Raw genomic sequence first — 19,957 nt, 5'->3', positions numbered from 1 at the left:
TCTGAAAGGTCACATATCTCCATCTCTCTAGGATTGACCACTGGGTGCCTTGTTTGGTGACGTCATGTTTTCCCGGATAGTCTTGATGATTGTGGATGCTCATCAGTGTCTGAACATTGAAGAGTTAGGTATTTACTGGAGTCTCGGCTTCTGGGCTTCTTTATATCTGTCCTTTTTGGGAAGGCTTTTGAGGTATTTGAAGGAACTTGGGTGTTGTGATCTAAGTTTTTGGTCACTGTAATGCTATCTGCATTAAATGAGGGCACCCCAAGCCGAGTAATACTGTGGCTCCTGCAGACTCATAGAGATACCCTCTTGGGGGTCTTGGATAAGGTCTCAAAGAATTCTCTGGATTACCAGGTAGAGACTTGTTCTATTCCCTTACTTTCTCCCAAACAAATGGGGTCTCTCTCTTGTGTTGAGCTGCCTGGAGCTGGGGAAAGGGTGACACATAAGCACTTCTGTGACCACCACCCTGGGACTGTGCTGGATCAGACCTGCAGCCAGCACAGGACTGGGTCACATTCAAAGCCTGTGGTAACCACTGCCTTGCTACCACCTATGTTTGCTCAAGGCTCTACAATCAGCAGGTGGCACAGCTAGCCAGGCTTGTATCCTTCCCTTCAGGGTGTCAAGTTCCCCCTGGTCCCTGGTGGGTCTAGAGATGCCATCTAGGAGCTAGGACCCGAATTTGGAATCTATCTGGTGCTCTATTAGGAATCTACCTGTTATTCTATTCTACTGTGGTTGAGCTGGCACCCAAGCCACAAAATAAAGTCCTTCCCACTTTTCCCTACCTATTCCACAAGCAGAGAATTATCTCCCATGACCACCACTGACTGCTCCAGGCCCATAGCAAGTACTGTCTAGCTATCACAGATGTCCATTCAATGCCTAAGGGCTCTTCAGTCAGCTCATGGTGAATGCTCTCATGCCTAGGGCTCTCCCTTCAGAGCAGTGGGCTCCCCTCTGACCTAAAGGCAGGTGCAAAAATGCCATCCAAGAGCCATGGCCTGGAATCAGAGACCCCACATGCCGACTTGGTGCCCTATCCCACTGTTGACAAGCTGGTACCTAAGCTGCAATAGGAAGTCCCCTTTATTCTTCCTTCTCCTTTTCTCAAGTAAAAGGAGTCCCTCTCCATAGCCACCACAGCTAGGAATGTGCTGGGTCATACCTGAAGCCAGCACATTTCTGAGTCTCACCCAAGGCCTGCAGCAAGTACTGCCTTGCTACTACTGTTGATTATTCAGAGCCCGAGGGTGATGAATCTTAGCAGCAGGAGATGAATCTTGTCAGATTGGATCCTTCCCTTCAAGGAAGCAAGCCTCCTTTAGGACATGTGTAGAAATGGTATCTGGGAACCAGGGCGCCTGGAATTGGGGCCTCAGGACTCTGCCTGGTGCCCTTTCTTTCTGTGACTGAGTTGGTATCCAAGTTGCAAGGCAAATTCCTCTTTATTCTTTCCTCTCCTCCCTCAAGTGGAAGGAAGACATCTCTACTGGAGCTGTGAGCTGAGGTGCCTGTGGCTGAGGGAGGGGTAGCACAAGCACTCCCCTGGCTGCCCTGGTTGGTGTCTCACCAGGTCATGTGTCTGCAGAGTCCACTGGCTTCAAGCCCAGCAAAGCAGCAGGACTTGTCCAGGAATTGTGGTCCTTGTGGCCTAAACTGCCTGGACCCCAGAGCACTTCATCCCATGGTGGTGATGCTTTGCCAGAACTCAGGTTCCAACAGCTGAGATGGGAGATTCTTCTCTGGCTAGGACTGGTCTAAATGCCCCCTCCATGGGTGTTGGCTAAGTTCTACCCAGTGTTGCTTTCTGCTGTGAAAGGGCACTGAGTTCCAATGCAAAACCCTACACTTACTGAACTCTTCCTCCCTCAAGTGCACAGATTCTCTCTCTGTGTCATTCGGCTGCTGCTGGAAGACTGGTGTGGGGTGATGGTGTCGGCAATTCAAGACTGTCTTTCCTACCCTCTTCAGTGCCTCTTTCAGTAATATGACGTAAAACTAGGTATTGTGTGATTGCTCAACTGGTTTTTTGTTCTCACGAAGGTGCTTTTGTTGTGTGGATGCTTGTTCAATTTGGTATTGCTGCAGGGAGGACGATCAGTGGGGGTTTCTATTTCGCCAACTTGTTCCACCTCCTTCCCTTTACCTTGTAGTATTCTTTCTCTTGTTTGCAACCTTCCAGCCACACTTGACTTCATATTCCTGGAACGCTGGAAGATCAGCACCCACTGCTGGAATGCTCTTCCCAATTCTCCCTCTCTCCTAATTTGTAGGACTAGCTCCTCTCAGTACCAATGTCACTTCCTCAGTCACATACCCCAGTCACTCATTATACGACCTAGTTTTATCTTCTTCACAGAAGTTACCACGATCTGAAATGTGTTTTTTGTTTTGTTTTGTTTTTTGTTTGGTTTGTAAGCTCCATGAAAGCAAGAAGCATGTCTATTGATATTACTAAATATTTGTTAAAGGAATGCAGTCTGTCTGAGGAGCTCTAGTTTACCATATTTCAGTTATGGTTTGTGGTGAAACTGAAGCTACCCAGCATCATCTCTGTCCCATCTGCAGTGAACCCTGAGGTGTATGTGGTCCACAGCTTCACAAGACGGGCTTTATTTAGCTACCTCTCAGTACGCCAAGATAGTAATTTCTTACTGGCTAAAAGGCAGTGCCGATTTTCTGAATTATATTAAGAAAACTGTCAATGATAAAACAACTTTTAGAAAACATATAAGCAATAATTCAATAAATAAGGCAATATAAGTTGTTTTTCATGGAATTCAATAAGGGTGTTTTTATTTTTATTAGAAAAAAATATAGCCTAAAAACGCTTTTACTTTAGTTTTCTTAAATTGCTCTGAGTAAAAACATTATTCAATGTGGTCAATCTAACAGATGGTGTTAATCCCATTTTACAGATTTTGAAACTGAATATTTAAGTAATTTGCCAGAGTCAGAATGCTGTCAGCATCAGAATTGTATTTTCAAACTTAAGTTTATCTGACTCGAAAGCTTTTGCCTTTCACCACCACCCTATTGCTTCTAAAATGTCAAACATCGGCTGAACCACATGACAGGTATCCTATAAATGTAAGTTTATCTTTCTCATTCCCTTCCAGTAGTGCCTCTGATTCTTTCCGTACTCTGCCCCACCAGCAGGTACTGATGATTGTCTGCCATATTCTATTTCATGGAATATTTCTTAAGTTTTACCTCTTGATGAAAACACATCCCAAGTGTCTGAGAGAAGATCACTAAAATTACAACTTAAAAGAGAACTCACCCAACTGCATACGCAAAACCTCACTAAAATTGTCTTTACTTCTGTTCAGAAATATTACTTTTCTATTGCATTCCCAGTATATTAACTGTCTAGGCCATGCGATGTGCTGTGGCAGAAAGAACGTGGGCTCTGGCGTCAAAGAATCTGGGGCCCCAGGACTCATCTCTGCCATTGACTGGTTGTGTGGCTGTGGACACATTATTATTACTTCTCTGTATATGTTTCCTCATCTATAGCTTTGAGAGAACAGCCTACCCCTTCACACTGTGGGATGCTTCCTGCCTGGCACATCATGAGCCTTCCATAAAGGTTAGTTTCCTTCTTCCCCTCACTTTGCCCCACCCTTTTGGTATTCTCTACTGTTTTAACCTTCTGGAAGTATAGAGGATGCACAGAGAGTCTCCATTTTGTATTTGAAAAAAACCTTTTAGGGCAGTACTTTGGAAAAATAAAACTTGTATGTTGAAATGAGTGCTGCATGTTCCATCGACATCCTGGGAGCTGACAGTTTTATTTCCATGATGCAGCAGTGCTGAGAGAAGTTGAACTTTGCTTTTTAGAATTGCTCTTAAAGCCAGTTTATGAGTAAATTGAGAAAGGCAGCTTCATTACTCTATGGTATTTTTGACAAAAATAAAACAAATGTATACAGTGACAGTTTTACCATGCTCCTTATCACTGCCTTGGTTCCAAATGATCTTATTATTTTTAAAGATCAAAATGACCACAAAAGGATAAAGATGTGAAGCCAGGAAATATGTCAAAAGGCTAACGATAATTCCAAAAGATGAGTTCTACCACTGATTTGGCACAATGGGGGCAACATGGATATTTAGGTATAACCCCTCATGGTGACTATTTTACAGGATATTTATTCGGGCCAATCTGCTTATTAGATTGTTTATTTTAAACACTTATCTAATATGAAACTTAGCTGCACAAAAATATTGCAATCAGTTCAACAGGATTTACTGTGTACTTCTGATAAGCCAATACTACTTAGAAGAAATCCTTCAGATTATTGTCTGGAAACTTTATGGTGCACACTTCATCAGTAGTAGACTATTAAGTGTGTACTCCAAATTTCTGTATAACTTACTGATAAATTATATACTTATATTTTAATTATGATCTTAGGGTAAGCCCTCATGAATGGGATTAGTGCCCTTATAAAAAGACACAAGAGTTTGCTTTCTCTCCTTTTCTCTCTGGTCTCCACCATGTGAGGTGGAGGACATGGCAAGAAGACTGCCATCTGTCAACCCGGAAGCAGGCCCTCACCAGAATTCAATCTGTTGACAGGTTGACCCTGGCCTTCTCAGCCTCCAAAACTGTGAGAAATAAATGTTTGCTATTTAATCCACCTAGTCTATGGTGATTTGTTTTAGCAGCAGAGCTAAGACAATGTATTTATAAGTATGTGCACTGTGAAACAGATAATAAAAATTAATAAATATGAGATACAAATGTATGTGTGTGTATGTGTGTATTCATTCTAATATTTCCTTTCTTTATCCCAATGGAGTGACTTGTATGTCTGGTGTACATGTATACATCCTGCTTTGTAGAAGATTGCTTTAGATGATACTTGTGATAAAGGGGTAACACTTCTTATAAACGGTTGTTAAACAAAATTGTTACCTTCACATCTGTTTAGCAATATCCATTACCTATACCAAAACCAAATGGCAATGCAGATTCACCCAAAGTATAATTTAGGAAGACTAGACTTGAATGCAATTTTATCATTACTTGTCCAGAAGACAAAGCTTAATATAGTTGCTAAAAACTGCATGAGCATGAGATATTATCAAATAATGGAATGCTATGTAGACACAGGAAGACATTTCTGTAAGTGTGATATGTAAAGGAACCAAAGATACAACTTTGAGTATAGTAACTGACAGTAAGCCAACACATTCTGAGTTGGCTCTAGTTTGATTATGAGCCCTACAAAGTCTAAGACTTAAACAGTTATGGCCTAAACAGCTGTTTCCAGCCAAAAAGCCTGTTAGAGTTGCATCAGTCATCGGAGAAGCACTCACAGAGGCTTGTAACAATGATGTTACAAAGCTAACTATAAAAATATAGTTTTTTTTTAAAAAAATATGGTGGCTCACACCTGTAATCCCAGCATTTTGGAGGCGGAGCGGCAGGCAGATCACTGGAGGTCAGGAGTTTGAGATCAGCCTGGCCAATGTGGTAAAACCCCGTCTCTACTAAAAATACAAAAATTAGCCAGGGGTGGCAGCGGGGGCCTGTGATCCCAGCTACTTGAGAGGCTAAGGCAAGAGTATTGTTTGAGCCCGGGAGGCAGAGGTTGCAGTGAGCCGAGATCATGCCACTGCACTCCAGCCTGAGGGACAGAGTGAGATTTTGTCTAAAAAATAATAATAATAAAAATAAAATAAATACATACATAAACAAAAGAAAAAATAAAAACAATAGCAAGAGAGAAAGGCAGGTGAGCACGAGACCATCTATCACTAACTTTGTATATGGGAGGGGGTGTTACCTCGGTTGCTGTTCATATGTGTACTCAAGTTACAGAAAAACACTCATTCATAAATCCAAAAGATCTGTCAGACGAAAAATTACTCGCTATTGCTATACAATTGCAACAAATTAGTTCAAAAAATTTCTTAAAGCTCTTTTATTGGGGATAATATATGATTTTATAATGTTTTAAAGTCCATTTCGATCTACAAATTTTTTTCTAAAATAATGATCTGAGACTAAGAAGCTCGGTCTGGATGTAGAAAACTCAGTTCTTTTGAAGAAATAGCAAGGAATTCAATTTATAATTAGCTTTGTTAAATTTGCCAGTTCACATTAAAGAACTATAAGATACTAGAAATAGATAATTAAGAGAAGATTTCACAGACTGCAGTAAAAAACACTTAAAAGCATCTTTACATGGCCCTTGATTTTAAACCAAAAAAAAAAAAGTATAACAAGTTTTCTTGGAGTAATGTTTCTTGATTTCTTACCTTGCCATACTTCTGTGCATAAGACCCGGTGAGCAGTGAGTGAAAAACAATGATGGTTTCATCCAAATCCCAGACAAACACACGCTGAAGACAAAAAATAAATTATCAGAAAATTAAAAAGTCCAAGGAAACAGAAATCTATTTACAAGCAGAAAATGTCTCCCTTTCTTGTTAGAGATCATCTTGATATCATTTTATAGAAAATAATACTATTCCTTTTCTCTGTTTCTCAAATTTGCCAAATCTAACTCCTATAAAGCCTGAGGAGCAGGAATTATACAAATAATTATAAGCTTAAGAGTCAGATGTCCTTACTTGAATAAATTCATCCATACATTTACTTGTAGTTAACACCAAAAAGAGATGCATTCAGACTTTATGATAGAAGCATGCTTGAAACTCTACATATTTTAAAGTTTCATACCTTAGGGATTCATAAACGTTCACAATTTATGCAAAGAATTAGATTTTAAAGAAATATTTAAAAGAATCAATGAGTAACCGCTAAACAGAACTGTCAAATATGGATCCTGGGGTCATATTAGGCCAGCAGGCATGTTGGACTCTCTGGAGTTTTGAAAGATTTCAAATTATGAATTAACATTTGAAAACTAGGCAATTTCCCACAAACTTCAGAGTTTTGACTGTAGCACAGCAACTAGAAGTTGTGGCCAGGCTGGTTGCCATTCCTACATGGCAGTGACAGGCAGGTCTCTTAGAACGTGCCTTCACTCTGAGCTCCTCACAGTCTGCTGGGCAACTCAGCCCGGTCACTCACTTATATCACCTGTCAAGTTCTTGAGGTGATGTGAACTTGCTGCTGTTGTTCAAGAAAAGGAAGTTATCTCTTATAAAGAAGCACAACGTCTGTCACTTGATTTTACGAAATCTGGAAGTTCAATTTTTTTCTTAACTGAAGTATGCAGTATGTAAGAAGTAACATATTATGGTTAAGAATAGTTTCTCCTGACGTTTTATAATAAAAATCAACCCTGCTTAGTACAGAGATATCTTAAAAGAGCTCATAAGTAGAAAAATGACATACAGTGAAATTTTCAGATACACAAATTTTAACACATATTATTAAATTATTGAAATTTGTCCTATTTTTAGAAGATGAATTTTTCTTTCTATACAAATTACTTTTATCTTTTTAAACCTAATGACCCATTTGGACATCTTTCATTACTTTAGTGCTATGAAATACAGTGCTACACAGAAAAGTATCTCACAAACAATGGCTATATTTTTAAAATTTTCCAGTGCCAATTTAGATCAAAACATGCAATGATCTCAGGCCAAGAATTTGCAGAGCCATATCATCTTTATATTGTTGTTTTTAATTTTGCTATGATAATGGATGGAATCTCAAACTTCAGAGTTGTAAAATGCCTATGACAAAGTGGGTCCATTCAATTCATTATATATCTTGTTGTTTTTTTTTTTGAGACAGAGTCTTGCTCTGTCACCCAGGCTGGAGTGCAGTGGTATGATCTCTGCTTACTGCAAGCTCTGCCTCCCAGGTTCATGCCATTCTCCTGCCTCAGCCTCTCGAGTAGCTGGGACTAGAGGCGCCTGCCACCATGTCCGGCTAATATTTTGTATTTTTAGTAGAAATGGGGTTCACTGTGTTAGCCAGGATGGTCTCGATCTCCTGACCTTGTGATCTGCCCACCTTGGCCTCCCAAAGTACTGGGATCATAGGCGTGAGCATATCTTGTTTTTTAAGTTTGAAACATAATGGAACTGCAAGATAGAGAATGTATCATTCAGTAAAATAAAGCATCATACTATAATCTTTAAGAATGAGTAGGCATACCTCCAGGTCGCTATCAGGAGGCGGGGAGGGATTATTTTTCCGGCCTCTTCCTCTGGACTTTGACCCAGAACTCCTACAGGTTCTCTCATCAAGATCTTTGATGGGTGTGGAGGGACTCTGCATGGTATCGAACTCTGCTATAGATAACATGACTTGTGTCAAGAATAGTACTTCATTATTAGATCAAGTATGAGTCTTCATTATTAATTATCTTAACAAATTCCTATACCATAAAACCTCCGTATGGCAAAAACGAGATTTATAATCCCAAGCACACACAAGTGAGTCAGAACTTTTGTAGTTTACACAAACTCCTACTAGTTTTAATCTATGTGATCTATCAAACTTGAACGTCTTTTCTATACCATATGCCTTCAGCTTCCTGTCTATACCTTCACCTACATATTTATCTCCATTTAGATATGTCCTCACCTCCTTTTTTGTCACAGTTCAGAGAATGAGATGTCTTCTTCTGGATCAATTCCATCCCTCCACCTGCAAACGTGACTCCCAACCCCACCTCCTAGGAAGTCACGCTTCATTAGTCAAACCCTCTCTCATCTTCCCTTAGACCTCCCCCATTTCTTGGGGTCACTGATAAATTTAAAAGTCCTTCCCTCTGACCTGCATTTCCATCTAGATACTATTTGCTTCCATTTTCTCTTTTAAATAACACTTGTTAAAATAGTACGTACTAGTGCTATATGACAGAAATACCATGTGAGCCACAAATGTGATCTTATATAAAATTTTAAAGGTTTTTATCAGCTATGTTAAAAAAAAGTAAAAAGAGATATGTAAAATTAGTATTACTTATACGTTAATTGACCTAATATATCCATGTTATCATATCAGTATGTAATCAATGTGTTAACTGACTCAATATATTCATGTTATATCAGTATGTAATCAATATAAAATTATCAATTATATGTTTTACATTTTCTTTTTCATACTAAGTCTTTGAAATGTTGTGCAGCATTCTATGCTTAGAGCAGATCTCAATCTACACCAGCAACGTTACAAGTGCTCAAGAGTCACGTGTGGCCAGTGGCTGCAGCACTGGACAGCACATCTGTCCCCACTTACTGATATCCAATGTATCATAATCTAGCTTCAGTTCACCAAAACACGATAAAAATACTCCTGCTAAGAGTCCCCAGAAATCACCTGGTTGACAAATGCAATAGACAGACTCAGTCCTTGTCTTCCAGGATCTCTGTGCTGTGTGTGATTCTCTTAAACACCACCTCCTCGAAACTACTATTTGACAGCTGATACTGTGCACTCTCCTAGTTCTAGAATCACTCCAATCAGTCCTTCTCCATCGAGAAAACATTGGTTCCTGTACTTTTCCCATTCCTTATGAGCTAGTATGTCAGAATTCCATCATCTGATCACTGTCCTCACTCCACACAATCTAGGGGACTTAACTCTCTCATGTGTTAATGACCCTATCTGTGATGACTCATACATAAACCTATATCTCCAACTAGGCCACATCCTAAGTTTCAGACTTTTTATCTAATATTTCTGCATGTCCCATAGATACCTAAACTCTGAAATGATTAAAGCTTGTGAGCATGTATGTTAGGAGGTAGAGAGTACTGAGTAGTGGCAAACCTGTGGGAACAATTGTTAAGATAAACTGAGGCAACTGTGAGATACAGTATAACAAGCTGAAGAGTCAGAATTACTACATGAATTCAAGTATTTTAGTCAATCTCTCTAAAACTCAGTTTCATAGCAGCTTTCTGGATTACTGAGGGATAAATCTGATTTATATTTAATTTCATTTAAATTATATGTATAAAGTGAAAATTTCTAAGACAGAAGGCAAACCACATTAAATTTAAATTACATGATTTTGAAATGAAAAGATATTATGGCTATCATTTTTTATCATTAAATTTAAAAATTAAAATAAAATAATCCTGAGGACAACCAAGCAGTTATTAATCTAAATAAACAAATCTGAACGAACTAGGCATCACTTTTTCTAAGAAACAGTAATTTTTACATCGCTAACCTCTAACATTTTCTTTGGGAAACACTGCATGTCAGGACATGATCAAAAAAATATGCCTGTGCTCCAGATATTATTTGCACTTAAAATATTGCCAGCATAGTTCATTTCATAGGTCTATGTTATCACCTGGGTGACAGTAGATAGCATAGTAATAAGGTTTTTAAGTTATGGGGTTGAATATAGCCTTGTCTTATAGTCAATCATGTTTCACCTTATTTGTATAGGCATTAAATTAGTCTTTAGGTGTCTGAATATACACCAACTTTTAAATAAAAGAACATAAAAGTTCCATTTTTAATTATTTTTGAAACAGAATTTTCCTGAGGTTACTATATCCCACAAACCAAATGTCTGCTTTCAAATAAAATGGTGATTAAAATTAACCCTCACTTATAAAGCATGCATTTAAAAAACATTTTGGATGACATTCCATAAAACCTCTCCTTATAGTCATTATAGATCAATTTTCAAGTGTTAACTATCATAAGGCAACTTTGTTCCTGCCACAGTGCAAGAGCTGACAGGACAAAAACTTGAGAAATCCCAATCATGGGTGGTTGTAGGCTGAGTCCATAAAGGAGGAGTTTAGCAGGAATAATTCTGCTATTCAAATGAACTGGGATCCAGCAGCTGTCACAGCAAAGGGGTGAAAAGAGCAGAAGAGGAAAGGGAAAAGACTGTGGTTATAGGACGTATCTAGCTTTCAGTAAATCTAAGACTTTATTCCCATTGATGCTTTTCAAATTACTGAAGAATCTTAAAGGGGCTCTAAGAATTTGGACAAAAAATGGGCAGAAGTGTTTTGATGGGGGTAAAGACAGCCTTTTAAGAAAACTATGAAAGGTAACTCTACATTTATTCACCCCTTAGTACATGTCATGCACTGTCTTTAAAATTTTTTTTTTTATTGAAATACGTGTTTGGCTTCATTCACTGCTGTGAGATAATCCATATTCTAGCCTGGGACAGCAGTTGTCCTTTCCTTAATGTGGCTAGAACTTCTTCATGTATATATACTACACTCTATCTATTACAGTGTATCCATTCTGTTGCTGGGCATTTGAGTTATTCACAATTTTAGGTTACTATAAATAAAGCTGCTATATACATTCTTGTACATGTCTTTGTGGATATAAGCTCTTAATTCCTCTTGGGTATGTATACCTGACAATGTGATTCCTGAGTCAGAAGGAAGGCATATGTTCATCTTTGACAGACACTGACCTTTTTTCAGTGTATTACTCTCTTTTCAGTGTATTAATGACCATGCTAACCCATTGCCCATTTTTATTAAAGACAGTATTAATTTACTCTCTTACCACAATGAGAGTTTCCGTTATTCCACATTCTTGTCAATACTTGATATTGTTAGTCTTTTTTATTTTCACCATTTTGGGTGTGTGATGGTATCTCACTGTGGTTTTAATTAGAATTTTCCTGATGAGTAATTATGAAGAATACTTTTTCATGTTTCTTGTTCATTTGATATCTTCTTTTTAATGAAGTAACTGTTAGATCTTTTGCCCATTAAGAAAACTAGGTTGTTTGTCTTTGTCTTACTGATTTGTCAAAGCTCTTTGTTATGAAACATTTTATATATATATGTGTATGTCTGTATATATATGTGTGTGTATATATATCTGTGTGTGTATGTGTGTGCGTGTGTGTGTGTGTGTGTGAGACTCAAACCTTACTCCAACCAGTGAATTAGGTCCTTCATTATTGTCTTTTAATAATGGAGAAACTGGAGAAGAGGGAATTAATTTATCAAAATTAAATAGCTTGTATGATGCAACACTGGTATGATTGCAGAACTCCTGCTTTAACCATTTGGTTATACTTTCTCAGGCAAACAGCAGTGGACTCTTCAGGTTACCAAAAGGTCAAACCCAGATCTGCTTCTACTAATAAAAGAGTCATATAACAACCTAGTAGAGAGAGAGAAAATATTTGCAAACCATACATCTGATAAAAGGGTTAATATCCAAAACACATAACGAACTGAAACGACTCAATAGTAAAAAACAAATAACCCAAATAAAAAATGGGCAATGGGTTGGCATGGTCATCACTCAAAAGAAGACATAAAAATGACAACAGTTGTATGAAAAATGCTCAACATGACTCATCATCAAAGAAATGCAAATTAAAACTACAATGAGATACCACCTCACACCTGTTAAAATGGCTATTATCTAAAAGAGGAAAGATAACAAGTGTAGGAGATGCTGTGGAGGATGAAAATCTTGCACACTGCTGGTAGGAGTGAAAATTAGCACAGCCATTTAGTCTGTTTTCACATGGCTATAAAGAACTACTCGAGAGTGGGTAATTTACAAAGGAAAGAGGTTTAGCTGACTCAGTTCAGCATGGCTGAGGAAGCCTCAGGAGACTTACAATCACGGCAGAAGGGGAAGGGGAAGCAAGGCACCTTCTTCACAAGGCGGCAGGAAGGAGAAGGAAAGCAGAAGGAACTACCAAACATGTATAAAACTGTCAGATTTCATGAGAACTCACTCATTATCATAAGAACAGCATGGAGGAAACTGCCCCATGATTCAATTACCTTCACCTGGTCTCTCCCTTGACACATGGGGATTAGGGGGATTACAATTCAAGATGAGATTTTGGGTGGCGACACAGCCAAACCATATCAGCCATTATAGAAAACACTATGGAAGTTCCTAAAAACAGAACTACCATATGATCCAGCTATCACACCGCTGGGTATATAGCAAAGGAAATGAAATCAGTATGTTGAAGAAATATCCACACTTCCATGTTCACTGCGGCATTATTCACAAGTAGCCAAGATATGGAGTCAACCTAAGTGTTCATCAATGGATAAACGGACAAACGAAATGTGGTGTATGTACATTATGGAATACTGTTTGGCCTTAAAAAAGAAAATCCCGTCATTTGAGACAACAAGGATGAACTTAGAGAACATTATGTTAAGTGAAATAAGCTAAGCTCAGAAAGACAAATACTACATGATCTCATTTACATGTGGAGTGCAAAAAAGTTGAACTCATAGAAGAAGTGAGTAAGATGGTGGTTGCTAAGGGCTGTGTGGCTGGAGAGGGAGACTGGGGAACTGTTGGTCTAAGGACATAAAACTTCAGCTAGACAAGAGGAAGTAAGTTCAAGATATCTATTTTACAACATGTTACTAGAAGAAATAACAATGTACTGTATTTCTAAAAATCACTAAGAGAATAGATTTTCGGGTTTCTCACCACAAAATGATAAGCATGCGAGGTAATGCATACATTAATCAGCTCAATTTAGCCATGTCACAATGTATATGTATTTCAAAACAATGGGTTATACACAAAAGTAGATACAATTTATTTTTAAAGACTCAAACTCCTGGAGTCAAGCAATCTTCTTGCGTCAGCTTCCAGAGTAGCTGAGATTACAGGTGTCGATCATTGAGCCGATATATACACTTTTTTATTTGTCAGTTAAACAAGAAATTTTTAAAAAAGTCACATGGGTGTTATATAATTTCTGTGAGATGGAGGGCCAAAGAATTCACTGAAAGTACTTCACAGAAGTAAAAGAGCATGTCCTGCAAAGGCCATGCGATACATCTGGGCTCCTAGAGCAATAACCCGGGTGGAATTGTACTGACCTCTATTCCTTTTGAAGGTGCTATCCTTTCTTCTGATAGAGGGTAAAACCAGGAACTTGAGCTCAACCAGTCATTAAACATTTGTTGACACTTTTTTTAAAAGGAGAAAGCTGTTAATTCCAGTGCCTCTGCCAAATTTCACTCAGGTAATTGCACAAGGGCATAGCAATGCTACAGGTAGGGAAAATGTAAATTGGCAGAGCAGTTGAATGTGGTCCTTTCTATCTAAATCCTCTTGTTAGTTTCCATTAGATGAGTTAGCACTTTGCTTCCCTTCCTTTCCTTACGTGAAATACCATGAAGTTATCAAAAGGCTGCTGTGTTCTGCCTAAGAAATTGGCTTCTTTTCAGAGAGTGAAATGATCTTACTACATCCTTTACTTTTCTGGATCCCTTGTTAGGTTCAATTAGCTAATGTATTGTAACGTTTTTCAAAGTCTCAGGGTAAAACACAATAGTGTTATACAAGACTAACTGTATTTGATCTTAAAGATGTTTAAAATATTTGAAAAGGAGGAGCTATAAAAATATTTCTCATCTTCATGTGCGAATCTGTCCTCAAACTTTCATATACAAATAAAAAATATGATATACCCAATATAAATTTTACCTTAAAGAAGACCTTTGGAAAGATAATGAAGTAAAATGTCTGCTCTTAATCAGCATTGTAGTGTTTCTTTAAATCCACTGTCAAACTGCCTAATAAGGTAAATTAAATAATGGAATGCTATTTGCAATTTCCAAATAACATCAGTCATTACAAAATTGCCCTAGGCTTTTCTTGACCCAATACTATACATGATTGAATAATTATCCTTTAATCAGTACAGTAATGAATAACTGTACCTTTTAAGTTTGGGATATTTAGATCCCACTTTATTTCATTAAGCTTATCTCTAAATCAGAACAACCAGCTGTCTCTTACTGAATATAAGGTATGTTTTCATTATAAAAGTAGAATTCAACAGTAACTGTTCTATGGAAAACTGTGGGTTTCATTTTAGGTTTCTACTTTAAGTCCAAAATGCAGAACCAGTCAACGGGAAATACTTTTCTTGCCCTTGAACTAAATACATCAGATTCCATCAATAATAAAGAAAAATTCCATAGTTATAAACTTGTTTGCTTTTTGGCTGTATGCCAGATCTAAAAAGGCAAAATTAAACTTAAAACTACATTGACTGAAGGTCTGAGGTCATAGAATTCTTTAAAGATCCAGACATGTGTGTTGTTACAATTCTGGTTGAGAGAATAATATAGTTATAAGCAGAATTAATTCCTTCTTTAAATTCAACAGACAGTCTAATAAAATCCGAAAATGATGTCAAACTATATTTCTTGGCCTTAGCAACCAATGGAGGCCTGATGAAATTGCAGCATTCTGATAGTGAAAGTCAGAATTCCATATGTGAATGTGTCACATCCAAAGTCACATACTCAGACTATCTACCTGCCTGCATTTAATATATTTAATATGAATAAATATCTATTTTCAATACTGATTATTCTAATAAGGAAAGTAACCATCTGTGTTTTTCCTGCAGAGAAGCTTTCTTGTGATTATATGGAAATTGGAGCAAAAGCAACATTTTACACAAAGCTCTACATAGCATATACCGTATCTGAGTACACAAATGGGTTTCATTCTTGGTAGCTGTAGTCTAGCAAATTAAAAAAACACCCTGCTGGTCTTGTCCGTCATTCAGTCTCTGATATCTTGATGATTAAATATATCTGTGATTTCATTTTTAAATACTCACCCTACCTTGTTTTCCCCACACATTCATCACTGAGAAAAACCTTCCAATATCTCCCTTCCTAAAGTAACTGCTTGTTAAGCAAGGAATTCTGAAATCATTCATTCTTTGAATGAAAGAAGATCTTTGATGCGATGCAAGTATTGACCCAAAGAGTATCATGACAGATTTGGAACATGTGATTTGGGCTGGGGCTAATGAGTAAGGTGCCTAGGGCACAAAATTTAAGAACGAGTTCCACCTTACATTTTTTGCTCTGGGTGCTTCACTGACCTCACCCTAATCTTGGCCTTGCAAGAGGTACAGATACCCAGGGAGGCTAAGGCTAGCTGAAAAATCCAAAACAGAGAGCCCCAAAGAGACAAGGACCAGAAATTCAAAGGGGCTGTCTGTTCACAGGTAGGAGGATATAAAAGGAAGGTAAGGGGAAAGAAACTAAAATGTAGGGGCATCAAAGACAAGCTGCATCTACTAGACAATTATTCCTTGGACCCACAGGTAAAGATTATGTTCTGAACAGGGAACTACAAATCATGAATGTTATCATTTCATCAATTCATGATATAAACATATCTTGGCTGTTGCTTAAAATATCAGTTTCATTTTTACTTTATGTCCAAATTAGTTTACTTGTTAATATCCCCCATATGACCTACCATTTTCCCTTTCTCACTATTGTAATTACTTGCTTGATCCTTGTCTTGCTTGTTAAATGGAAGCTAAAGGTGTGCAAGGAGCTCATTCACTGCTGAAATACCAGTTTCTTGCACAGTGCTGATACTTAACATGCACTCAATAAACAATCATTTAATGGCATTGAGTCATCTTGGCCCCACTGGTCCAGTTAAAAAGACTGTTTTACAGTATTGTGACCATGTTTCCCTATTTTCCCTCCCATCCAAAGCTGAGTAAAAAAGAAGTAGAGATGAATTTGGATCTTGCAAATAACTGAAGGCAGAAAAATATACTTGAACAAATTACTGATATTTTAAAAATTTCTTAACCTCATTTTTCTTAGTGACTTTTGAGAGTTCTTTATATGTTTCTATAATTCCTTTATCAGTATGTGCATTATAAATACTTTCTCCAATCTATAGCTTGTCTTTTTATTCTTATAACAGTGTCTTTTGAAGAGCAAAAGTTCTTTACAATTTTTTGAAATCTAATTTTATCTGTTCTTTTCTTGTATGAATTGTGTTTTTAATGTCATATCTATAAAATCTTTATGTAGACCAGAGTCACAAAGATTTTCACCATTTTTTTCTTCTAGAAGTTCTATAGTTTTAGCTTTTTGGATGTAGGCTTACAATCCATTTTGAGGTAATTTTTGTATACAAGTTGAGATTCTTTCCTCTTTTGCACATAGATGTCCAATTGTTCCAGCACCATTTGTTTAAAAAGACTGGCCTTTGTATCCTGATTCAAAAATCTGCTTTCTAGCATAAATACGCCTCTGTTTCTGGACTCTCCATTGTGTTTCATTGCTCTATGCGTCTATCCTTTCACATTCTCTTGATTACTGTACATTATAAGTCTTTAAATCAGGTAATCTGAGTCTTCAAACTTGTTTCTTATTTTTAAAAATAGTTTTGACTATTCTAATTCATCCACCTTTCCTTGTGATTTTAGAACCATCTCAATAATTTCTCCAAAAAGTCCTGGAACTTTTCTTAGGATTATGCTGAGTCTCTGTTAAATTTGCTTTTAACTTTAAATACTTCAGCTGTGTCAAATTATGTGTAGCAAATGCAATTTGAATACTGCAAGTTTCAGATAATGAAACACACAACGGATTTTAAATACACACTGATCACACAAAGACATTAAACTACCTACCACTGATTCTACAAATCCCAGGAATGTAGGAAATGTTCACTGGCTAGAGCTACTAACAACTTACAAAGGTGAAGGGCTTATGCAGTCTCTTTAGCATAAAGGAAATAATATCAGTCATACTCAAGGAAGATAATATTACAATTTTGTTGCAAGTTCTTCACAAAATGAATAATGAGTCTGGTAAAAGCTCCATATTCATATGTACACCATTATTTAGAGATTAAAATCGCCTATCTGTCCCATATCTAAAAGAAGGATCTTCTGGAATGCCAGAAGAGCCTCATCTTATACAGTCATGCTACCACAGATCAAACATCAGCACAATTATCTGAGAGCTTTCAGCCATGTTTTCGGAATGTCCACTTTCTCCATTTTACTAGATACTGCAAAACATATAAAAGTATTTCACCTGGGTGAAGATCTGTACCTGGTTGGTTAGTCAGTCCTGGGAGAGATTCCTGCAACTGGTAAGTAGAGGTTGAAGAGGGTGTGCCATCGGCTGTGTTATTTGATGTCATATACGCTCCATACGTTGATGCTGAGTAATACTGTGCATACTGGTTTTGGCCAAAGGCTGTATAGGATGGATAATCCTGAAACAATAATTGAGATGTGTGTGTTTGAAAGAGAAATTACTCTTTAATACTCTCCAAAGAAAACCAGTCATTACAGTAACTGAAAGATTAGTACTCAGCCCCGTTTGTTTCTGAGTCCACAGCTTTGAGGTGCTCCTCATGAGCAGAGACTACTTGGTGGGCATCTCTTATAAGCACGTAGTAGTGAAATACCCTATTGTTTTGGCAAACCAGGTCCAGTATACAAATTTTAATGTGATTAAAGTTAGTATATGCTTCACTTTGCTCCTGATAATTACTTATTCAAGCATTTACATCATCAGGACCTACGTGTTTGAAGAGGAAAGAAGGAGATGGAATCAGCTCATATTCACAAAATCAGTTCTTACATATCTTCTAACATTACCAGCAAGGAGTTGGGGCTGCCCCTCCTAGACTCCACAAAGACCTCAGTCTGCATTTTTGTGATTTTTGTTCCTTTCTGGGCTACCACTGATAATTCTGTTTTCTTGGCAGGAGGTAAAAAGTAAATAAAAGAAGATGAATATGACTTTTTTTTTTTTTTTTTACCCAGCCTCTCACAAACTGTATGACACCTGAGGCCTTGACTTAAAGTCTTTAGTGAACTTTTCAATTATTTAGTCTCCCTCCTTTGTTACAGAGATAAATGAAAACACTGAATCAACACCCTTGACCTGCTTTTTATTAAAAAATTTTAAGAACCTTAAAATGATGATAATGACCCTTCAAAATCCTTTTACATAGTAGGATGATGAGTAAGGAATTGTTGTGATAACTGGTGTTTAATATATCTAGCATATGTCAGCCCAAAATGTTATCAGTGATGACAAATCCTTGGTCATCACCGATAACATTAAGATCCCCAAATGAAATGTGTTCCAAAGGAAACAAAGATCTACATTTGATGTGGTTTCCAAAAAATAAAAGAAATAATCTTATAAGTAAATATGTATACTATCATAAAGGATTAGGTAATATGGCAGAAAACTAAAATTCTATTAGTCTGAAAATTTCAAGATCCAATGTTTCCTACTATCACTTGTGAGCCAAGAACAAAAACCTCATCATATCTAAACAAAGTTCCTAGCAATATCTCTCAAAATAAAACAGTGATAGCAGACGTACATAGTGCTTACTCTGTATCAAGACACTGTTTTAAGGGCTCAAATATATTTACTCATTTAATCCTCATAATCTTATGTGGTCTTAATACTATATTCATTTTACATTGAAGGGGACTAAGGCACAGAGTGGTTAAGTGATTTGCACAAGGTCACACAGCTAGTAAGTTTCAGAGCTACATTTGAACCCAGAGTGCCTAAGTCAAACATCTGTGCTGAAGCGCTCTGTTAGCCCACTAATTCCTGCAGAAGACGATGAGGTTACATACTGGAAAGGTCCAGGCTATTCCCCACTGGGGAATATAATGTCTTTTCATATTCAAACATATCTCAAAGATCTCCCTTTCTTTTCATTTCCACTGTCGTCCCCCTTGTCCAAGTTCCCTTTTCGTCCTGTTGCAGGCAATGTATTCATTTTTAAATTTATTTCCTCTTTCCATTTTTGACTTTCTCCAAAGACCTTGGTGGTAGAGTTATCTTCTCAAAACATAAATTAAATGATGTAATTTTCTTGCTCAAAATATCATCATAGCCTCCCACTGGGCTTGGAATAGAATCCAAATTCCTTATTGTAAACCACCAGGCCTTACGTCAGTAGGCCCCCACCTATCTCTGCAAATGTGTTTCCGCACTTGCCCCTCATGCACTAACTAAACTCCAGCCTTTTTTAAATTTATTTTTATTTTTTATTTATTTATTTATTTTATTTTATTTTATTTTTTTTAAATTTATTTATTATTATCATACTTTAAGTTGTAGGGTACATGTGCATAACGTGCAGGTTTCTTACATATGTATACTTGTGCCATGTTGGTCTGCTGCACCCATCAACTCGTCATTTACATCAGGTATAACTCCCAATGCAATCCCTCCCCCC

The 19,957-nt window shown here is 37.3% G+C and overlaps 1 protein-coding gene across 2 annotated transcripts in view; it reads right to left on the bottom strand.

The window, feature by feature from the left end:
- The window catches only part of EYA4 (EYA transcriptional coactivator and phosphatase 4), a 292,029-nt gene that overhangs the window by 38,956 nt on the left and 233,116 nt on the right, over positions 1-19,957 (bottom strand). For both annotated transcript variants that reach the window (XM_025382440.1, XM_025382441.1), the window contains 3 exons: positions 17,791-17,956; positions 8,105-8,241; positions 6,286-6,369 (listed from right to left, as the gene is read on the bottom strand). In XM_025382440.1, the coding sequence (XP_025238225.1) occupies positions 6,286-6,369; positions 8,105-8,241; positions 17,791-17,956 (387 nt within the window). The remainder of the gene's footprint in view (positions 1-6,285; positions 6,370-8,104; positions 8,242-17,790; positions 17,957-19,957) is intronic.

This window comes from Theropithecus gelada, chromosome 4, assembly GCF_003255815.1.
Source record: "Theropithecus gelada isolate Dixy chromosome 4, Tgel_1.0, whole genome shotgun sequence".
NCBI classification, from domain to species: domain Eukaryota; kingdom Metazoa; phylum Chordata; class Mammalia; order Primates; family Cercopithecidae; genus Theropithecus; species Theropithecus gelada.
The sequence above is the reverse complement of the archived record's forward strand: the minus strand, read 5'-3'. Positions and strand labels throughout refer to the sequence as shown.